The sequence below is a fragment of the Zootoca vivipara genome, chromosome 3 (genome assembly GCF_965207765.1).
Source record: "Zootoca vivipara chromosome 3, rZooViv2.hap1.1, whole genome shotgun sequence".
Taxonomy (NCBI): domain Eukaryota; kingdom Metazoa; phylum Chordata; class Lepidosauria; order Squamata; family Lacertidae; genus Zootoca; species Zootoca vivipara.
The window spans coordinates 64,149,991-64,170,674 of record NC_142586.1 but is presented as its reverse complement, the minus strand read 5'-3'; the positions used below and the strand labels follow the sequence as shown (position 1 = coordinate 64,170,674).

The following is a 20,684-nucleotide window of genomic DNA, read 5'->3' as shown; positions in this document are numbered from 1 at the left end:
ATTTCAATATGGGTAGGAAAATTGGAAGACCCCCTAAACATTTTTTTAGAAAAAAAGCACTGGCTAACATTCTACCATTTTGAAAATCTCACATAAAATTTTCTTCACTGACAGAATGACCTGAAACTGATGTTCACATCACTGGCTGATAACAAGTATATAGCCTTGCAGAAACTAGCTGAAGCAATCGAACGCCCTGAAACAGAACAAATGCAGGTACTGCCCTGTTTCTGTTACTAACCATGGAGAGGGGAAATATATATTATCTAATCTAAAAGTAAAAAACTTTGCTGGGCAGCCTTAACACCTTTGTTGAGTTTCTGTCTCTGACATCATGCATCACTGTTGTTGTGACGCTGGAGATTCAGTGTCATAATCCTTTCTTATACAGGCTATTCAACAAGCAGAAGATGGACTGAAAGAATTAGATGCAGCAATCAGTGAGTTAAAGAAACGTGGGGATAAACTGCAGATTGACCAATCTTCCATGCAAGAGCTAACAAAACTTCAGGTACATAACCTATTTTTAAGAACTTTGTAACTTTGTTCTTGAAAAATGGTTAGCACTAAATTATTTGTAAGTAATGAGTAATTATTATTTATAGGTAATATTAACATAAATCATAGCATATATACATATAATCCCAGCAGAGGCGCAAAGTTGCGCCCAACATTGGAAGGGTCCATTGCGCACACGTGACATCACACGTGACACGCGTTGGGAGGAAGCCACTGCTGTGAGGCCCGCTGCCACAAGGCCTGCCATGGTCTGCCACCCTTGTGAGGCCCAGCCCCTCAAGATTGTGGGGGCTCAGCCCCATCCCAACAGACTTGGGGGAGAGGTGCTGGAGACACCTAAGCCCTACAGAGTTGGTGCCCATGGATTCCAGAGCATTTCATTTTTCAACATCTGCTGATGTTCTGTTTCCGATCATTCAAAATTTTTAGCTGCTGTTTAATAACATTATAACGTATTCTGTGAGAGTTTAGTTGTCTCTTTACATCAATGAACAAATATATTTTGCAGTCACTGAATGGCAGAAAGCCAGTGGCAGTAGAATATAAAGAGTGCCTGACACAAGGAATAATGGCCACTTAACCTTATCTTGCCAACACTGGCTGCAAATTACTCCCAAGAGTCTCAGGTAGAGCACTTTTCCATATATGACTCCCAATAAGTTTTAACCAGAGGTGATTGGAAATGAAATCATAATATTCTGCATGCAAATAGTGTTCTATCACCGAGCTGTGGCCTCTGCCCATGGTTTTCATATAGAACGCACTGTGGAAAAAAGTTCATTTGGCTTTTCAGACACGTTAATTCCCAGCTCAGTGACTACATTAGAATATTTTTATGAGTTTGTTGAATTCTTTATAAGGCACCCAGGAAAAAACAGGACACAACTCTCCACAGTGCAGTCCAATCACAATTCCCAGAACAACATCTACAACTAAGACTGAGGGCAGGGATGCCTCTGTGGCAGGAGAGCTAACATGGTGCACTCCAAATGTTTTGAACTAGAACTCCAGTCCGCCCCAACTTGGCGACCAATGTTCAGAGATGATGGGGGTGCACCACATTGACTACACCTGCAATACAGCATTTTAAATTTTGTCTCCAAGAAATCTGATTTGTTGTTATTTTACTTTTAGAATTTTTGTAACCCACCCTGAAATCTTAGTAAAAGATGGAATATAAATGCTTGAAATAAGTAAATGAATTATATTCCGTATACTGTAGATTTTTGACCCAGATAATCATTGAAACACCAACACTGGCAAAATGGATTGACCTGATCTGCAGTGTTTAATATTTGCGTGAGTTTTCTCTGTGACTCTAAGGAAGAACATTTATGCCTCTTTTCTCCTATGTCAGGATATGTATGATGAGTTGATAATGGTCATAGGATCCCGGCGTAGTGGGCTAAACCAAAATCTGGCACTTAAGGGTCAGTATGAGCAAGCTTTGCAGGATTTAGCTGACCTGATTGAAACTGGCAAAGAAAAGATGTCAGTTGACCAGAAAATGATAGTTTCCTCTAAAGAGGAAGTCCAAATTCTTCTGGACAAGCACAAGGTAAAAATATGTAATTATTAGATTTAATTTATTGCAAATATCTTGTTTTTCCATTAGTGTCATTCTGTTGTGGTGGTTGCTTTTAATTTTTCTTTTCTTCATTTCTGGAAAGAGATCTGTTATGATTTAATGACACTTGGAATAATTTTAAAATAAATAGTGGTAAAAAAAAGATAGATTCTGTTTTCTGGTACTTTATATATTGCCATGTTATATTGTTGCAATAGTAGGAATCGAAATGTATTGACCACCTGGAGGGATGCTGCTGAAAAGGCTTTCCTGCATTTCAGGAGGTTGTACTAGATGACCATAAACACACGAGAAGAGCTCTGGCGAATCAGGCTGAAGTATCATCCAGTTCTCACAGTGACCAACCAAATGTCTATGGGAAACCTATAATTGGTTACTAGCATCCTTGTAAAGGAAATAATATAAATACAAAATGCTAGTTTATAAAGCAAGGATTAATTTCTACACATACAAAATTATGTACAAAACCTGCACCAGTATCTGTTCTGCTAGAAGTTGCACTAAAAAGAAATGATGGCTAATCTGTATGGACAGCCCATGGTTTAAACATCTGGGTAAATCTAAAGTTTGCATCACATTAGTATAATTTATTAAAAATAATGAATATATGCTGCTGTCCTTTATGCACTCACCTGGGAGTAAATAATATGGAGTTCGATAGTACTTATATCTGAGTAAACATGCACAGGAACATACTGTTTAGTCTAGTAGGATACAAATAATAATACTTGGATGGGGTGTATCATTTCTCAGGAATATTTCCAAGGACTGGAGTCACATGTAATTCTGACGGAAACACTTTTCAGGAAGATTAGCAGCTTTGCTCTTGTAAAGGAAACTCAGTTCCACGGAGATCTGATGGCACAAGCCTCTGCTGTGTTGAAACAGGCTCACAAGAGGGGTGTGGAACTAGAATATATTTTAGAGGTAAGAACTTCCCTTTTTTTCCTTGCCTTAAAATGTACATATAGTTTGCACATAACAGGAAGCTATGGTTAACAACGGCTTCCTGGTCGTCGTCGTCCCCCCCCCCCATGTTTGTGCAAAGAGAGGAGCAAAGCAGGAGCCAAGGGACTTGACAAGTCAGGTTATGGTAATGCAAATGCAGTCTATGAGTGCTTGTCATAGTTAGCTGTAAAATTGTTAAAGGAAAGCAAAATCTTCCTCAGCCATATGGAAGGAAGTGAAGAGAGTAGGTCCGGGAGAAGATGTGTCTCTTTGGTGTTGCACTAAACCATGGTTTAGCATCCAAATGAGAATTGTACTTTTCTTTTGATAACGTATTTTGAAATCACTGAGACACTGGTTCAGCTTTTAATGTGTGTGTCCTTTATAGACTTGGACACACCTGCAAAAAGATTATCAGGATCTTACACGGCAGCTGGAGACGGTTGAAACCAGCATTCCTAGTGTGGGTCTGGTAGAGGAATCTGAGGAGAGGCTTGCAGATCGGATTGCACTTTACCAGGTAATTTTGATGGTTTCCACAGTTTAAATATTGATTTATTATCAAAAAAATACAAAGCATCTATTGCTTTATCTCAGATGATTGCTGTTTGCATGACTGAGGTTTCTATTCTATGTTGCGTTCAAATTAAGACAAAACTTTATTGATTACATTTAAGAGCAGGTTTCGCATTGGCATTGGGCATGCATCCAGTGATCAACCAGCCTGTCTGCTATTTGATATGTAGTTGGGAATGACCAGTATTATGTTTCACCTGCAGCACGAACCACATCCAGTAACCCCCCCCCACTAGTTGTCCCCCCACATAGCATGGGGTGGGGGTCTTCCTCTGCTCATTCCCACTAAGGATCCAGCCCAATGAGTCTTCCAGCCACACATTGCAATGATTGCTACCACACATGACACTAAGCCTGTGTACATTATTTGAGTCTCATATAATATTTGTGTGCATATCTAAATTATGTTATTGGAGAATAGAGAGTGAAAGAGAATTGTTTTAAAATCAAATGCACATTCTGGACAATTTAGTTTTTACATTACACGATAGATACGCAAAACACATGCGAACAAAAGACTTGCCTGCTGAATTAGGCCAGTGGCCCATCTGCTCCAGCACAAGAGCACTCCCCTTTCCCATGGTTTTCAGCAACTGGTATTTGGAAGATGTGTAGACAGAGCATAGCCATTGGCTACTAGCCATTGAAAGCCCTCTCCTCCATGAATTTGTCTAATCCTCTTTCAAAGCCATCCAAGTTGGTGGCCATCACTGCCTCTCCTCCTGGGGGAGCAAGATTCATAGTTTGACTGTGTGCTGTGTGAAGAATTACTTCCATTAGTCCTAAATCTTCCAACATTCAGCTATTGTTGGATCTTTATACACCGATCCCCACAGCAGACACCCTGCAAGACTGTGCAGCCTCAGTGCACTGGATCAGGAACAGAAACTTGACGAAGAGTAACTTAAACTCTAGTTGCTTTATTATGTACAGCAGAGCAAAAAAGCAAAGCAATGTATTTACAGCTCTCTCAACAGTAACACTCTCCAGACTCACTCCAACAATTCTAACCTCATCTCAATAACTCTGCAGTAGCATACTGCTTATCAGGGAAATCAGCAACCAATCACAACCTGTTGCTAGGTCTTTGAAGTTGCTGAGCAGACTTCTGACTTCAGTCACGTAGACCATCCAATTAGGCAGCCTGCCAGCTCTACAATTGCTTCTGCAAAGCTGCATAGCTGCCAAGTTTTCCCTTTTCTCACGAGGAAGCCTATTCAGCATAAGGGAATTTCCCTTTAAAAAAAGGGATAACTTGGCAGCTATGCAAAGCTGCCTTATCTTTTATCACATTAACAGCAGCTTCATAGGTGTATTTTAGTAACATGTAAAAAATGGCCAAAGATTTAATTACCACGGAAGTATTTGCAATACAAATGAAATGAATTTGAAGAGGGAGGAAGAGGCTGGGAAGATCACCATGGAGTGGAAGGGGGTCCTCTTGGTTGTTCCACCTGTCTCAGGAGAGGGCATTCTTTGTGGTAGCCCCTAAGTTGTGAAATTACCTTCCCACAGTGTTGCAACTGGCTTCTTCACTATACAGCTTTCCTGTGAATGCTGAAGATGCATCTCTGTGCTTTGGCCTTTGGCACTTCCGATGTGTGTTTTCAGAGCCTACCCTACTCCTAGGATTACAATCCATTCCCAATTGTTTCCTATTTTGATTTTCAAAAGACGGGTAATAAAGATGTTATTGATGATTATATGTGCCTCTTTTCTCCAGCATCTGAAATCTAGCCTTACTGAATACCAGCCCAAGCTTTACCAAATACTGGATGATGGAAAAAGACTACTGTTCTCCGTCACCTGTTCAGAATTGGAAACTCAGCTAAACCAGCTAGGGGAGCAATGGTTAAATAATACCAGCAAGGTCACCAAAGAGCTGCATAGACTGGAAACTATACTTAAACACTGGACAAGGTAGTGTTAATCACATTGAACAAGGGTCGACTTAATTGCTTTACCATTTTGCATTCAGCAATCAAATTTTGCCTTTAAAGTTTTTTTGTTTTTTTAGTGTAAAACTTTGTAAAAGTTCCTAGGAAATTAATCTTTCGAACACGCATATGCAAACTTAATTAATTATAAATTCTCTCCATCTCCAAAACAGTTTTCTTCGAATTCCATCTAGTAAAATATTTGTTCTAAACTTTGCTTTTAAAAAAATGCATATATGTATCTCCAGTGCAAGTTCCTGCTGTGAACATTTGTGGCTGATTATTTACTCATGTACAGTGCCACTATCACTTATTTCAGAATATTGCATCATCATAACAGCTTGTGTTCTGCATTCTGTACGGTATGTTAATAAACCTAGAAGTAGCTTTTAAGTCTAGAGTTCCACAAATCACATACTCTGGGGATGTCTTGTATATAGTGGTACCTCTCATTACGCACTTAATTCGTTCCAGAGGTCCATTCTTAACCTGAGGTATCACTTTAGTTAATGGGGCTTCCCGCCACTGCCCCGCCACCAGTGCACGATTTCTGTTCTCATCCTGAGTTAAAGTTCTTAACCCGAGCTACTATCGGGTTAGCGGAGTCTGTAACCCAAAGTGTTTGTAAGCCGAGGTACCACTGTACTTTTTAAATACACTCCCAAAGTGGAATGTGAGTATCGTGAGTTGTAACCAGGTTGAAGACATCAGGAAACAGTAGACACTAAGGTGCACTAAGAAAAGTGTGCTTCTTATGTAAAGAAGTACATGTACGCGGGTGGCGCTGTGGGTTAAACCACAGAGTCTAGGGCTTGCAAATCAGAAGGTCAGCGGTTAGAATCCCTGTGACGGGGTGAGCTCCTGTTGCTCAGTCCCAGCTCCTGCCAATCTAGCAGTTCGAAAGCATGTCAAAGTGCAAGTAGATAAATAGGGACCGCTACAGTGGGAAGGTAAACAGCGTTTCCATGTGCTGCTCTGGTTTGCCAGAAGCGGCTTTGTCATGCTGGCCACATGACCTGGAAGCTGTACACCAGCTCCCTCAGCCAATAATGCGAGATGAGCGTCGCAACCCCAGAGTCGGTCACAACTGGACCTAATGGTCAGGGATCCCTTTACCTTTACATGTATTTAAGCAGTTGTGTGTGCTTAATTACATAGTTTTAAATAAAAAAGTAAAATAGAATAGAATTGTAGAGTTGGAAGGGACCACGAGGGCATTTGGTCCAATTCCATGCAAAGCAGGAATATTTTGACCAACGTGGAACTTGATACCATTACCCTGAGATTAAGAGTCTCACGCTCCACCAACTGAGCTTTCCCAGGAATATTCGATCATGTTTCAAGCTAATACAGGCAATCCTCGTTTTGCACGGAGCTTACGTTCCATAAAATGTTCTTCCTTTTTAGTGATGTTTTGGATGTGTGTAAATCTAGTTATTGCCTGTATATCAGTTTGGGTGATATAAGGAGAAAGATTTTGTCAGGGACTTGGGGGAGGATCTTAACTCATGAAAGTTCAGGGTTGCCCAATATTTGAAGTAAGATGTGACATGTGTCTGTCCTTTGCCCACCTAATAGATATCAAAGTGAGTCAGTTGAGCTGATTCATTGGCTCCAGTCAGCAATGGATCGTCTGGAGTTCTGGACCCAGCAATCGGTTACAGTCCCCCAAGAACTGGAATCAGTCAGAGATCACTTGAATGCATTTTTGGTAAGATGAAATAAGTATCTGTCCCAGCTGTGCGTTTCTGGATATCCTGCTATCATAACACCATCCTAACCAAGACCCACTTTACAATGTATTATTTTGATTAGTTTTTCTACTTAATCAGTGAACAATGTAGTTAAAAGACTGTTTGTGCAAAGCTGCTATATTCCTCACAAGCTAATGAGACATACTGCTGTAGAATTCTTACTACCTTATTATACTTTTGTAGTTTTCACAGTGAAAAAAAAAATCGTTCTTGGCTTGCTGCCATTACATGCCAGGTCTCTGAGGTGCTCCCAGTTTGGTGAGCCTTTGGAAGTAGGCTGGCTTCCCCATTTAGCATCACCACACTAGATGCTGGCCTGACTCAATCAGGGAGCCAGTCAAAAAACCTTGGAGGTGGGGCCTATGGAATGGGCCAGAGGGAAAACTTACTATAGGTTCAAGCCTGGGCTGTGACTTCCACCTTGCCATTGCAGACTCCTCCACCTACCACACCGTGCTTAGGATTGTTCTTGCTGTGGACAGAAATTGGTCGCTGATTAACAGACCTGGAAAGGAATTTTCCTGACTACCACCATTGGCCTGGGGTTGTGAGGTTTCCCCTTTCCCCTTTTTGGTGGTGGGCATGATCTGCAGCTTATGAGGGGATCCCTATAATGGGTCTTGTGGAAAAGTGGATTAATGCTATGCTGTGGTGGGCCCAAGCTTTCCAACTTCTTGCTGGTTTCTGCAGCAAGCAAGCTGGGGAAGACATCCTCCAGTATATGGGCCATAAATAACCCACATTATCCTCACTTGCGACATTTCCCCCCCTCTTGAATGACATTCATGAGTTCACGTGGGACACAATGCATTTAAAGTTATTTTCACACATAGTGCAGATTGGCAACATTTTTGTTGCTAAGCATGTTTATGTCAACCAGTTACACCAAATGCCAATCTTTCCAGGAATTTTCTAAAGAAGTTGATGCCAAGTCATTGCAAAAATCCACTGTTCTGAGTACTGGAAACCAACTCCTGCGACTGAAGAAAGTGGATACTGCAGCTCTGAGGCAAGGATTGTCTCAGATTGACAACCAGTGGACAGAACTACTCACACAGATTCCTATAGTGCAGGAAAAACTGCATCAGGTATGGTAGATGCTCAGCATTACATCTGAATTCATTATGTTTGCAAGTGATCCAGACCACATTTATGTGAAAGTATGGCTAACTGAAATCAGTGAGGCTTCCAGATGTTATTAGCGTGGCGTTTCAGTAAGTGGATTTATAGGTATATAAATCATACCCCCAACAAAATTGCATATGCATTAACACTGCTTTCATTCAGTATCACTACCTTATAAAGCCTGCTATGCAAATACCTCTGTTGAACTCATTGCTATGCCTTGCCCCTCAGCACAGCTCAATATATGTGACTGTTTGCAAATCCCTCTACAATTGTTGGTCCATGATCAGTTGTCAGAGGAATGAAACACCCAAGCTTTATTGGTTCTGTCTGGGATATTTTGTGACTACTTGGGCTGGAAACAGAAGCCCACAATTGCTATAGGCTCTGTGCTTTGGGTTTGACATTAAAATTTTCCCTGGTGTGCTGGCACTGGGGGGGGGGTCTGGTTAAAAAGCAGCTAATCCCCTTTGGGGGGCAGTTTAGCTGAGAGGGAATTTTGTGAGGTTGTATTTGATTAGTGTGTTGGACTCCCTTTCTTTGCCTACTCCATACTGTCTGGAATTCTAATTGGCTGTTAAGGGTATGGTTTTATTTTTTTTTTTGACTTGCTGCTATTTTTTGTTTGATTGACATTTATTGTGGGCAGGTAAGTGGATTTTAAGAATGAGAATAAGTACCCTGAAGCATCCTTGAGAGAAGATAACTGCATGCTCTTTGGGGCCTTGACGAATGTTGGCCAAGATCAGGCATCCCCATGATCCCTAGCTAAGAGGGCCAGTGGTCAGGGATGATGGGAATTGTAGTCCAAAACATCTGGAGGGCTGAAGTTTGGGGATGCCTGGAAAAGATCATCCCCCTTACCCCCCCCCCTAGCTAAGGATGAAGAATTTTGGGGAATGGAGGTCTGCTAGAGTCAACATGCTCAGAGAAACACAGGGAAGCACCCCTACCTGTCTTGCCCAGAGTCCACCTGCCATCACTTTCATAATCTGGTTGAATTGACTGCAGGTCATACGATTATATAATAAGTATGACCTTTATACTAAATCTCTGGGTCTGTCAGGTGGTGCCGTTTCTTCTGAATCTTCTGTTGCTAGAAGTGTACTGACGTTTTTGCCACAGGCTGTGATCCAAAGCATATTTATTTGAAAAAGAGCTGCTGAAATCAGTCACTGCCCCACCCCAAGATTTTACCAGCCATGTATGAGGCCAGGCCCCCCAGGATCCTACTTCGTCCTCAACCATGAAAGCCACTCCGCAAATTGGCTGACATCTTTGATGAACTCCCCATGCTGTGAGGATTCTAGCGTATTTACTTGTAAGAAAGTTACATTGATTCCCATAGGACATTTCCAAATAAATATACTTTGGATCACAGCCTGAAGCAGAAAAGTTCAGTATGCTTGCAGGAGCAAAAGATTCAGAAAAAAACCCCAGCACTATTACAACTGACAAAGTCTCATTTATATAATGCATTCAGTAATAGGCACCAGATTTCAATAAAGATGTTGCCAAGTTGCAAAATATTAAAAAGGTGATAACCTAAACTACAAATCTGTCAAATCTAAACTACAAATCTGTCCAGCAGGATTACCCTATTTCTTTCGGTATGCCAAATAATTTTGTCAAAAACCTAGATATTTGTTACACATATTTTACACAATGTTTTAACACATATTTCTAGAATAAGCCATTCTCATGGATTTTATTATTTGGGTTTCATAACTATGTATTTTTTAATGTCTTGCAGCTCCAAATGGACAAGCTTCCTTCTCGTCATGCCATTGTGGAAGTCATGAGTTGGATTTCGTTGATGGAAAATGTCATTTCTGAGGATGAGGAAAACTTTAAAAATGTAGTAGGACACAAAGTTATTCAAGACTATCTTCAGAAATATAAGGTAAGTGGTACAGGAGGCTTGGAAAGTAGGAATATCAGCCCAAAGATAAGATAACAGAATTTTAGTATACCTATGTTAGGATGTGAATAACAACAACTTTTGTCTTTACAAATAACATGGCTTTATGAATTCTAAATACTTCCAGTGGTACTAAAATCAGTTTTTGTATAGACATTTCTGGTTTTAGCATACCAGATCCAATATTAGACTAGTTTAAAACAAAATTATTTTTTACTAAATGAAAATTAAATGCAGTGTATGCAGAGTCTTGTACTACTTCCCGGGTCTCTGTAATAGGGCCTGCTTTTGAAAACCAGCACACAGAGGGGAGCATGCAACTAACTTGTTCTGTCAGCGCAAGGATTTACACTTGCACAATGATACCTTCCCCCCTCCCCACACAAGCAGTCCCTAAATCTGTTCCAGAGGTTTGCAACCCTCCAGAGCACATTTGTAGAGGGCACAGGATGTTTGTGGGGAGAGGAGAGGAATTTCCATTGCATAAGCATAAATCCTTGGGCTGACAGAACGAGTTAGTTGTCTACTACCCAGATTTTTTTTATTTTCAGTGGTGGGTTTTCAACCTGTCCCAAAATTCAATGACTGTGTTTGCACATCATGTTCAGCCACAGCTAATGTTTAATTAAATGCAAACGAGCAGTGTTTGTTTGGCAAACAACAAACCACAAGCCTGGGCTCAACATAACAAGCTTGCATTTTTTTGCTCCTATTGTGACCAGGAGCACCATGGTTGAACTATGGTTTAACATGAGTAGCCAACCAGGCCAGTATCTTAACAATTGCTTTAGGGGTCATAGTGACACTGTCCCTATTATTAGCCTTCCGAAGTATACTACTTGAGCTATATATTTTGATAGGTTTTTGGCAAAGCATGACATTACTAGCATTCATTTCTTCTTTCTGTAAAGCAATATCTGATAGTTTCCATTCTTTCCCCTTTTCACCAGGGTTTCAAGATTGATGTAAACTGTAAGCAGTTAACTGTAGACTTTGTTAACCAATCAGTACTACAAATTAGCAGTCAGGATGTGGAGAGTAAACGCAGTGACAAGACTGATTTTGCAGAACAACTTGGAGTGATGAACAGGCGTTGGCAGGTCCTGCAGGGTCTGATAACAGAAAAGGTAAGGGGAGAAGCCTACCCAATTTAAAGAGAATGGCAAGAGCAGAAATTGCTTATTAATTAGAGGTAAAGACATATTCTGAATTCCATTATTTATGTGTGAGAGCTAGTGCTGGACCAAAGTATTTGTCCCAGCAATTTTCATAGCAGGATTTTTTTTGTTGGGGGTGTGTGAAAATGCACTCCAATCTTTGGGGGCAGGCAAATTCTAAGAATTTGCCCTTCTGTAAGAGGAAGCCAAGTCTTTTTCTTACTGTTCTGTTTATTAAAGTGATGACTTGACTGCCCTGAAGTTCACTGCTCTACAATGCTCTCGGAACAATGCTATGTTCTAAGAAAGCTTGAACTGATACAGAAGTGCTTTCCACTGAAAGAAGTAGTTACCTCAACACTGTGAATTACATTATTTAAAATATCTACATATATTTTTCAGATTCAGTTGTTAGAAGGTTTTTTGGAATCTTGGATAGAATATGAAGACAGTGTTCAATCCCTGAAGATGTGGTTTGAAACTCAGGAGAAGAGACTGAAGGAACAACAGAAAATTGGAGATCAGGCTTCAGTCCAGAATGCCTTGAAAGACTGCCAGGTATTGCAGTGGTGGTGGTTGTTAAATTTCTGTCCTAACCTTCCTCTCAAAGGAGCCCAGGGTAAAAATGCCTCTGTAAACAGGACTGTTTTAAAGTTTCTCCTGAATGTTAATAATGAGGGAGACAGGGGTGCCTCACCAGGGAGGACATTCCACAAACAGGCAACCACCGCTGAGAAGGCTCTGTCACACAGGTCAATGCCAGCTGGGCAGCACTGCCAACAGAGCTTCCCCTGCAAATATTTGAGGAAGTATTATTTTAGGTATTTGGGTGCCAAGCCATCTACAAATTTGTATGCTGGTACCATTGCACTGAATTGGACCCAGGAACTGGCAGCCAATGGTGTGCTTTCAGAACCTGTGGCCCATTGGATCTACCGGGTAGCTGCATTATGCACTAGCTGCAGTTTCTGGGCTGTCTTCAAGGGAAACCACACCTGGAAGACATTGCAGTAATCCTGGCCTGATGGCACTAGGACATGGTCAGCTGAAGCCAGGCTATCCTGGTCCAGGAACAGCTGTGCTTAGAATCCAGGTTGGAATCCAGAAGCAGTCCCAGACTAAGAACCTGTTCCCTTTGCATTGAGAGGAAGGGGTTGATACCTCTTCCAGATACCTAATTCCCAAACATGGCAACCACCCATTCACAGCACCTCTGCCTAGCCAGGATTCATCTTCAGTTTACCATCAGGCCCATCACTACTTTCAGCTGGCTGGGTGTTGCTTGGCCCTGACACCTCTTGCTCCTTTCCATCCCTCAATTTTATGTGGCCATGTCTCTATTGTGTCTCAAACATAAGCTGTGACGCCTACTGTACTTGTTCTGTTTTCATGTTACCTTCACTTTCTAGCTGTAACTCAATATGGCAGTAGATCATTGGAATCACCCCCTTAGTGTTGATAAAGATATTTCATTCCTTAGCTCTGACCTAGATTCCAGACCTTAGCTTGGCTCTGTTGGTGTAATTCAATATGGCAGTAGATTGTCTGGATCACTCTCTTATGTTGATAAACTGCCCCATAATTTAGCTCTGACCTAAATTCTAGACCACCCTGAATCCTGTAGACCTTTCCGGAACTTCTCATATGTGCCACTAGACTGAAGTGAATGTTTTCTATACTTTGAAAACTAAACAATTCTCTCAAGGACCAGATTTTATATTAAAACATTAAGATATTTCTATTTTAATATCATTAAAATATTCTATTCTTTAGACATGGGTGATATTCAACTTAGTTATACTCAGAGTAAATTCATTGAAATCAATCAGCATAAGTTAGCCTTGACTTAAGTCCTCTGATTTTAATGGATCTACTCTTAACACCACCCATTAGAGCAATGTAATGCAAATGTTGCAATTCCTATATTAACTGCTGGTAGATAGCATTCAAATTTTCCTCAAATAGTTTAGGAAAATCTCCGCAGTAAATCAGAAGCAAGCACGACAATTTAATTGAGTTATGAGATTGGAAAGATAAAAGTATTTCTCTTCCAGTATTTTTGGCATTTGGTGCATTTTTCCTTCCTTTGATCTCAGGCCAGTTTAAATTTTATTTATTTATTTGAACATTTTGTTGTAGACCTCAGTGTAAATCTAAAAGAGAATATGTTAACCATTAAACCATTCCAAAATGAAGAGTGAAGCATTGGTCTGCCAGGAAATTAAAAAAGTGCTTTATACTAAGAAAACAGAACTGGAACAGCTAGTCAAAAATCTTGCAATCATAATTTTATTTAATTGTAACTTTATATTTTAACAGTAATATACAACCTTACGAAAGATTATGCACAAGTCTTCTTGTGATTTCTAGTTATGGGCCATGTGCAATCTAAGTGACATTCAGAATCACATTCAGAATGTGATGATTCTGAATAAACACAGGATGATATTCAGTGCTACTGTTCCACTTGTGTGATGGAACTTACTGTTCCTTTCCTCCTCCCTGTAGCTCCAGTGGGTTGGGATGCTCTCTGGAGTGGATTTGGGAGGTGGGGAGGAGGAGTGAAAGTCCATCCAGCATTTGATACAGACAGCCTATTGTTTTAATTAAAAATAATTGAAATGGCAATATGTTAATCATTATTTATGGTGAATCCGTTGCATTAGAGAGCTGTGCGAATTCTCCACCAGATCTTTCACTGTTTATTGGGAACTGTTAATGTTTTTGACATTTGCGAAAGTTGCAAACCTAAAACAAAACCACGGTCATTTGTATTTCTTTCAGGAACTTGAACAGCAAATAAAATCTAAGGAAAAGGAAGTGGAGAAAGTGGAACAGTGTGGCCTTTCCTTGATGCAGAATAAAAAAGAAGAAGTTTCTGTTGTTGTCATGAACACACTTCAGAAACTAAACCATTCTTGGGCAAATTTGGACCACATGGTAAGCAAGTATGGCTGCATTTATACAGAGGGGGATTTTAGCTCAAAGAGCAGCCGATAGGAATTTTTGCATGTGCTGCTGCAGTTTAGCAAAGGAATTTGATTTGCTTGTGTAGAATTTATGTAGAGCTTTTTAAACATTTTACTCCGTTTGGATTGCAACTCATCTTACAAAACTAAAGAATACATAGGCTATTGGTTGAACCCAGATTTTCCATGAAGAGGAAGAGATGAGCCTTGGCAATTCCTCCTCCCCGCTGCAGACCCCTTCTGCCTCCTGAAAATCTGCTCCATATCAGCATGATAGGTGGTACGGGGGCTGCAGGGGAACGGGTGTGTGTGCTTGTCAATATTAGACCAGAGAAAATAATAAAATCTGAAATAGTAACTGTCAGGGCGACTCCCTACAGGGAGCCTCCCCCCATCATCCTGACCAGCACTTCGCCCAGAGACAGTGCTAGCAGCAGGTCAGGGGGAAGCGGAATGGAGGAGGGAAGGCTCAGCGAGGCATCAGAGCCCCTGCACCACTCTGACCAACAAGTGGAGGAGGGACGGCTCAAGGAGGTGTCAGAGCCCAGGCACTGCCCCAGCCGGCCAGGGGAAGAAGGGGCACCGCTCCTTCCGGCGCCCAAATTGAGGCATGCGCCCAAACGCAGGGCTAGGGGGTGGCGTTTCGGGGTGCCCAGGTTGTTATGCTGGGCCCGAAGCAGACGGGCGCCATTGCCGGGTTCTGAGAGTGACTAGGAGGTCATGTTTTCTTCTATCTCTGCACTGTAAATAGTATGCACACTAAAACCTTTAAAGACACAATGGACTGCAGCGTCTTTACTCAGGAATAGCCGCAACAACTCCCTGACAGTAACCTTGTCTTCAGAATGATTTAAACAGGCAGCAAAATGGCATTCATACTTTCATTTTTTATTTATTGTTTGGTTCTGTTTCTTTTTCTGTCAGGTTGGCCAGCTGAAAATATTGCTGCAGTCTGTCCTTGATCAGTGGAATGCTTATAAAGCAGCTTATGAAGAACTAAATAGTTATCTGATGGAAGCCAGATACTCTTTATCTCGCTTTCATCTCCTTACAGGTTCCCTGGAAGCAGTGAAAGTCCAAGTAGATAACCTTCAGGTAAGGACATGAGCATCAAAGCCTTTAGTGTATTCTAGGAAAGTCAGGGAAATTTTCAAACTTTGCAGGGAAGCAAGTTATTACCAATTGAAGCCTTTTAAAACTACACTTAAAACATAGCAAACTTGTTCTACAGTGTTCTTCATTCAGTGGTGCTTTAGGATTTCTACGCATCTTTCCTAGCATCATTTTACGGTAGTTCTTGCTAACAGGTTGCCAGATGTAACTTTGAAAAGAAAATTTAAAACCTTAAAATCAAACTGCAATTAAAATGCCTGCTGGAATAAAGAAATAAATAAAAATCTTCAATTGGTGCTGGAAGTTCAGTAGGTAAAAAGTAAAAAGGGGGATCCATAAAAAGGGGGATTATAGGCATACCTATAATCAGATGCACAGGGGAATCCATCATCAGCTCCCCATACCTGGGAGGAGGGCAAACCAGGTTGGAGAAGGACAACAGGTGAACTCAGAGCTGGACCAAGCTGGGCTTGGTTATGCGGCTGTGGACTTGGTAGGCAACCCACAAGACACTGGGAGGTTTATATCCTCTTATGTGGCTCCTACCCCTTTCTGGTTATCTGCTGGGTCCCACTGTACTCATGCTCCTTCTGTGCTTCTCCTCCTGAGTAGACCTTGTAGTGAATTCCTCTGACTGCTTGGAAAGAGCATCATCACTGGCTCTGGACTTGTTGCTGGGCCCAAAGCCACCTTTGCTCCTGGGGAGAAGCGGAAAAGTCTAGGATTGAGGTGGAGTGTGTGAGGCTGTTGTGGGCAGGCAATGTGTCTTTGGAGCTAGGCAATTCAGGCTGTTCAACTGTCTGACAGCAGTGGCACTGGAGGTCTCTACAGAGGCCCACTCTTTTTCTGATGTGGTCTCTCTGGAGTCACATGAGCTGGAATTTGAATGGGTAACTCCTGCCTGTAAATAAATAACATAGTGATTTATTATTCCATGTCCTCCTTCCTGGTTGCAACTGCACATTTCTTTCCCCTTTAATCTCTCTTCTTCTTTTTAAAGAACTTGCAGGATGAATTGGAAAAGCAAGACCATAGTTTACAGAAATTTGGATCAGTGACCAATCAGTTATTGAAAGAATGCCACCCACCTGTCATAGAAGTACTTAACAACACTTTGAAAGAAATGAACTTGAGGTAAGAAACCATTCCCAAACGTGGTTTTTAAACATAATCCCAAATAGGTACATGAAGGGTGGGAGGGGCAAAACAAGCTTGCAGGTTCCTCAAGTACAATGGTACCTCTGGTTGCTGACACGATCTGTTCCGGGGTGCTGTTCGCACCCCGGAAAGTCTGTAACCAGAGCAGCGCTTCTGTGCATGTGTGATCTGCGCAGAACGCTTCTGTGCATGCGCACATGGCGAAACCCGGAAGTAAACACTTCTGGGATTGCCATGTTCTTAACCCGAAAAAACACAACAAGAAGAGGTATAACTGTAGTTTTAGCCTAGTCCTCCCAGCTCTGTAATGAAAATCTGTTTCTCTCTGAGCCAGTATAACTCTAGGCTGTTCTAGTCATCTGTATAAAATAGGCAAAACAAAAATATTTTTCTGTTATCATTTGAAACGTTAAATAGTTCCAGTATAAACCAGAAGCTTCAAAGATGTGGCAAAGTAGACACCTAAATCCAGTTAAATTATGGTCTCAAACACACACATTTATAATAAACCCCCTTGGAAGCTGTGTGAGTTAGAGTACCCCATGGGAGAAGATTGTGATCAGATTAATTCTGATCTGCTAAGTTACTACATGTTTGTCTTTTTAATGTGAGTAAACATTCACAGGTCCTTCCATCTGCAATATGGTGTCCAGAATTATATCTCCTTAGCGCACCACTTCATTCTACATAATGTTTTTGGTTCTTTTCTCCACATGTAGTTTTCAAATGAAGGGTTTCTTTAACACTCATGCCCCTACATGTCTCTTTTGTTAATTACTTTTTTCTGGAACAAAGGTCATCATAGGGTTATGAAGATTGGCTTCAAAGACCATTAGTCAGCATACTTGGTGTTCCTCTTTTTCAAATTGTTTTTGTGATAAATAGCCAAATTACCATCTTATTCATGCTGAAGTTTTATAACCCAAGATGAAGATGTACTCAAAAGTTCTTCCATAGTCTATTTTGTTTTCCCTCTGTGAGCTCCTCTATCTCACAATCCATTGGTTATAATCACCAGGTGGAACAACCTTCTAGAAGAAATTGCAGAGCATCTGCATTCCAGTAAGGGTCTGCTTCAGCTCTGGCAAAAGTACAAAAACTATTACACACAGTGCTGCTCCACAGTTCAGCAGTATGAGGACCGAACAAATGAACTTCTGAAGGCTGCAACTAGCAAGGACATTGCTGATGATGAAATTGCTGCTTGGATTCATGATTGCAACGTAAGTTCAGTAAACTGAAGGCTGTGCCATTAGTCCACACTCTTTAACTGCAGCAAGGTCCCTAATGTGAAAGGATTCTAAAAAACTAGCTGAATACTGACAAGGGAACAGATGAAGTATTTCCCTTCTCTTCCAATACACCTTTACCATACTCATTCTTCTCCCAGGCTCCAGTCCCTGATCCTCCACTCAGACCATTGCCACTCATAGACCAAGGAGATCAGTTTTTCCAAAACATTTCCCCACACCAAATTTGCCCTGAGACCCTAAGAAATAAAGGGCATTCCCCCAAATAGCAAATTGGGAGGATGAGGTAAGGTTGCTTATTGCCACCTTACCCCTGAACCCAGGTTCTTTTGATTGCTACATCTTCATAGTCCTGGGACTGTGGTATTGCCTTCCCTGTTGGTGATGGCTGCACCATCCAGTGAATAAATCCCCATGCAGCCATGAAGCTTACTGGGTGAACTTGGACCAGTCACCATCTCATAGCTTAACCTACCTTACAGGGTTGTTGTGATGGTGAAATGGGGAGGAGGAGAACCATGTACACCACCTTGAGCTCCTTGGAAGATAAAGGTGACATATGTATGTATGTGTCAGGGGCCCTCCCCTTACCTTCCCAGTTCCGGACTGCAGAATCCGGGACCGGCAGCCATTTGACACCGGAAATTGCATCGATGTAACTTCCGGTGTCGCTTTGCCCTTCTATGGGCACCAAAATGGCCGCCGCCAACACCGGAAGTGACGTCTATGCACTTCCGGACATGCGTACATGCGGCTTTTGAAGCTGGCTGCGGCCATTTTTGGTGCCCATAGAAGGGCAAATCGGAAAGAAAAAAATGGCCGCCGGCAGGAGAAAATAACGGAGAAAAACGGGAGACGAAGTGATACGGGGGACCACCGGGAAAAGGTAAGTAAAAAATGGGTTTTCCCAGGGAAAACGGGAGACTTGGCAGCTATGGCCCTCCCTACAGGGAGCCTCCCCCCGTCATCCTGAGCAGCACTTCGCCCAGCAACAGCACGAGCAGCGAGTCAGGAGGAGGGAATGAGGAAGGGAGCGGAATGGAGAGAGGGCTCAGTGAGGTGTTTGAGCCCTGGCAACGCTATGGGGAACAGAGCGTGCAGGAGGGGCTCAGAGACGCGTCAGAGCCTTGGCACCGCTCTGGTCAAGGGTCAGCGGATGAGGGGCTCAGCAAGATGTCGGAGCCCAGGCGCCGCCCCAGCCAGCAAGAGGGGAGACCTCTCCTTCCGGCGCCTGAATTGAGGCGCACGGCCACACGTAGGGTGAAGGGGCGGCGTTTTTGGGTGCCCAGGCTTTTATGCTGGCCGAAAAGCAGATGGCAGCCATTGCCGGTTCTGAATCGGACTAGGCAGTCATGTTTTCTATTATCTCCGCACTGTAAATAGTATGCACAACAAAACTCTTAAAGACAGTGCGGACTGGAGCGTCTTTACTCGAGAGTAGCCGCAACAACCCCCTGACAGCATGTATGTGTGTATGTATGTGTGTATGTATAATGAATGAATGAATGAATGAATACATGAGTACTTGCCTGCAAGGCAAGGAGCAGGTCCCTAAGACTCACAGCCGAGATGGTCAATACCATTTTCTTCCAGGAGAGCTATAACAGTTACGTTGAGGTCCATGTCAACACATTTTAATTTCAATAATACTTTGCACTATGAAAAATCACCCCTCAGAAGCTACTTGTATGTTGTTTTTCTGCAGGATTTGCTTAAAGGCATGAAGACAGTGCAGGATTCTCTGTTTGTTCTGCATGAACTGGGGGAACAGCTGAAGCAACAGGTGGACTCTTCTGCAGCAGCAGCACTCCAGTATGGTCAGGTCTCTCTGAACCAGACTTTATCATCCTTAGAACACACTCTTTGCAGGCAGCAATCTATACTACAGGTAGGAAGACCTTACCACACACTTACACCTCCTTCTTTCCCAGTACCTTCCACTGCTCACATAATTCATGTAAGTTTTTAAGTTGATGTTTTGCTGTGTTTTTAATATTTTGTTGGGAGCCGCCCAGAATGGCTGGGGCAACCCAGTCAGATGGGCGGCATAAAAATAATAAAATTATTACTCTTATTAGTGATTCAGTTTTCATCATTGTTGTTGTATTGACCTCATGCCTAGCAAAAGGATTCAAATTCACACTTTCACTGTTATAAATCAATATGTTCTTGTTATTTGTTGTTGTCCAGTCACAGAGAATACAACCCATAGAAGAGGGAAGAGTACAAAGTTTGAGGAGGGAAGGTTGCCATAGGGATTAGGGTGGAACTTGGGGAGGGACTGGCAGGCCACACCCAAGGTATCATTTATCTTCTAGGAATCTGAGGTGAAAAAGTAAAGCAAGGTGATGAAAATAAGAAGGAAATTGTGCAACCTGTTAGAGAAAAATAAATACATATTCTTCTCACTGATAAGTAATGCATGAGTAATGCATATGTTACTTTAAACTACATGAGGGCACTGTTTTGTCCAGCAATCCAGCCAGTACTTGCTTATAGCTCTCTGCTTAAGTTGACTCCACCTCTAAAAGCTGAGCCATTTAGTTTATTGTTCTCTCCCAGCTTGTTGAGACAAGATATCTGCTGTTTCTCTCTCTCATCTCCACTTCTCTTATAAATAGTTCCTGCATGAATAATGCCTTCAACTCCAGAAAATGTGATTATTCCAT

General features: G+C 41.9%; 1 protein-coding gene across 18 annotated transcripts in view; it reads left to right on the top strand.

The window, feature by feature from the left end:
- Window positions 1-20,684, top strand: part of SYNE1 (spectrin repeat containing nuclear envelope protein 1) — a 296,175-nt gene that overhangs the window by 204,036 nt on the left and 71,455 nt on the right. For all 18 annotated transcript variants that reach the window (XM_088667313.1, XM_088667312.1, XM_088667311.1 and 15 more), the window contains 16 exons: window positions 115-216; window positions 392-511; window positions 1,877-2,077; window positions 2,861-3,034; window positions 3,444-3,575; window positions 5,355-5,551; window positions 7,147-7,279; window positions 8,228-8,410; window positions 10,201-10,350; window positions 11,319-11,495; window positions 11,928-12,083; window positions 14,310-14,465; window positions 15,419-15,589; window positions 16,608-16,741; window positions 17,784-17,988; window positions 19,721-19,903. In XM_088667313.1, the coding sequence (XP_088523439.1) occupies window positions 115-216; window positions 392-511; window positions 1,877-2,077; window positions 2,861-3,034; window positions 3,444-3,575; window positions 5,355-5,551; window positions 7,147-7,279; window positions 8,228-8,410; window positions 10,201-10,350; window positions 11,319-11,495; window positions 11,928-12,083; window positions 14,310-14,465; window positions 15,419-15,589; window positions 16,608-16,741; window positions 17,784-17,988; window positions 19,721-19,903 (2,574 nt within the window). The remainder of the gene's footprint in view (window positions 1-114; window positions 217-391; window positions 512-1,876; window positions 2,078-2,860; window positions 3,035-3,443; window positions 3,576-5,354; window positions 5,552-7,146; window positions 7,280-8,227; window positions 8,411-10,200; window positions 10,351-11,318; window positions 11,496-11,927; window positions 12,084-14,309; window positions 14,466-15,418; window positions 15,590-16,607; window positions 16,742-17,783; window positions 17,989-19,720; window positions 19,904-20,684) is intronic.